At 51.1% G+C, this 1,655-nt stretch overlaps 1 protein-coding gene across 1 annotated transcript in view; it reads left to right on the top strand.

The window, feature by feature from the left end:
* Positions 1 to 1,655, top strand: part of LOC106818582 (neuropilin-2-like) — a 4,737-nt gene that overhangs the window by 961 nt on the left and 2,121 nt on the right. Inside the window, exon 2 of the mRNA XM_014823278.1 lies at positions 572 to 801. Within this exon, the coding sequence (XP_014678764.1) occupies positions 572 to 801 (230 nt within the window). The remainder of the gene's footprint in view (positions 1 to 571; positions 802 to 1,655) is intronic.

Genomic DNA, 1,655 nt, shown 5'->3' with positions numbered 1-1,655 from the left:
TGCGTGCGGCGTGCTGGTGCGTGCGAGCGTGCGTGCGTGCGTGCGTGCGTGCGTGCGTATGCGTAATCCCAATAGAAATAACATATCAAACATGTAGAAGTCCAGCTTCTCAGATTCTCAGTGATAGTTTGTCTATTGCGTCCATCTACATATTTCTCATTGTATTCCGCGACCCAATAAAAACGCTTTCGGCAAACAAAAACGCAGTGGCTACGCGTCCGGTCATCCATTACAAAGCTCAGCACAGATTCCCAACTCCACATCACGATTAAACCACGCCCCTTTCAAATCGTTGATTTTACTGGATTTACTATTGCTTCAAAAATTACAAAAACTTTTTTTTTTATAAAATACCTAAAGGTAAGTAATATTATGGTAAAAACTTATTGTTTATTGTTTTTCACTGAGAAAATATAGTTGGGTTCACATAAGAAATATATGACCGGACGCGTAGCCTTTGAAGCTGGGCGTCTGGTAACCGCATAGACACGGCCAAACAAAAAACGTGAATCGCAGCAGCGCCTTCTATTTCGCCTGACCATCTCTCGCTCGCCGCTCCCTCTGCCGGCAGCTGTCCGTACGACTGGATGAAGGTGTACGACGGCGCCGCGCCGCGCCTCGTCGACGGCCACGTCGTCAACCTCATAGGTGGCGCTCCAATTTGCGGCGAGAAACACCAGGTGGAGCTGTTCTCGTCGCGGGAGAGCCTGGTGGCGGTGTTCGAGACGTCGTGGTCGCCGCGACACGAGAACCGCGGATTCGACGGACAGTTCCAGTTCAGCCGCAATTTTGTGAAGCTAGGTAAGAGAGGCGTATGGAGGAGGGGGAGAAGGAGAGGGGGAGAGAGGGAGGAGGGAAATGAGTAAGAGAGAGAAAGAGAGAGAGAGAGAGGAGGGGAGACGAAAAGAGAGAGAGAGAGGAGGGGAGACGGAGAGAGAGAGAGAGGAAGGGAGACGGAGAAAGATAGAGAGAAAGCGAGAGAGAGAGAGAGGAGGGGGAGACGGAGAGAGAGAGAAAGGAGGGGGAGACGGAGAGAGAGAAAGAGAGATGAGGGGGAGAAGGAGAGAGAGAGAGAGGGAGGAGGGAAATGAGTAAGAGAGATAGAGAGAGAGAGAGAGAGGAGGGAGACGAAAAGAGAGAGAGAGAGAGAGGAGGGGGAGACGGAGAGAGAGAGAGAGAGGAGGGGGAGACGGAGAGAGAGAGAGAGGAGGGGGAGAAGGAGAGAGAGAGAGAGGGAGGGGGGAAATGAGTAAGAGAGAGAGAGAGAGAGAGAGAGAGAGAAAGAGAGAGAGCAGAGAGAGAGAGAGAGAGAGACAGAGAGAGGAGAGGAGACGGAGAGAGAGAGAGAAAAAGAGAGAGGAGGGGGAGACAGAGAGAGAGAGAGAGAGAGAGAGAGAGAGAGAGGAGGGGGAGACGGGGAGAGAGAGAAAGAGAGAGGAAGGGGAATGAGAGAGGGATGGAGAGGGGCGGTTGGGATGGAGAGGAAGGATGGAGAGAGAAAGAGACAGAGAGAGTGTGTGCGTGGCAGAGAGAGAACGCAAGAGAGTGAGAGCGAGAGAGAGATGGAGAGGGAAAGAGAGAGATAAAGAAAGACATAGAGATATTGATAGAGAGTGAGAGAGATTGATTGATAGATAGCTAGATAGATAGATAGA

Source organism: Priapulus caudatus, unplaced genomic scaffold (genome assembly GCF_000485595.1).
Source record: "Priapulus caudatus unplaced genomic scaffold, Priapulus_caudatus-5.0.1 Scaffold2355, whole genome shotgun sequence".
In the NCBI taxonomy this organism is placed as follows: domain Eukaryota; kingdom Metazoa; phylum Priapulida; class Priapulimorpha; order Priapulimorphida; family Priapulidae; genus Priapulus; species Priapulus caudatus.
The sequence above is the reverse complement of the archived record's forward strand: the minus strand, read 5'-3'. Positions and strand labels throughout refer to the sequence as shown.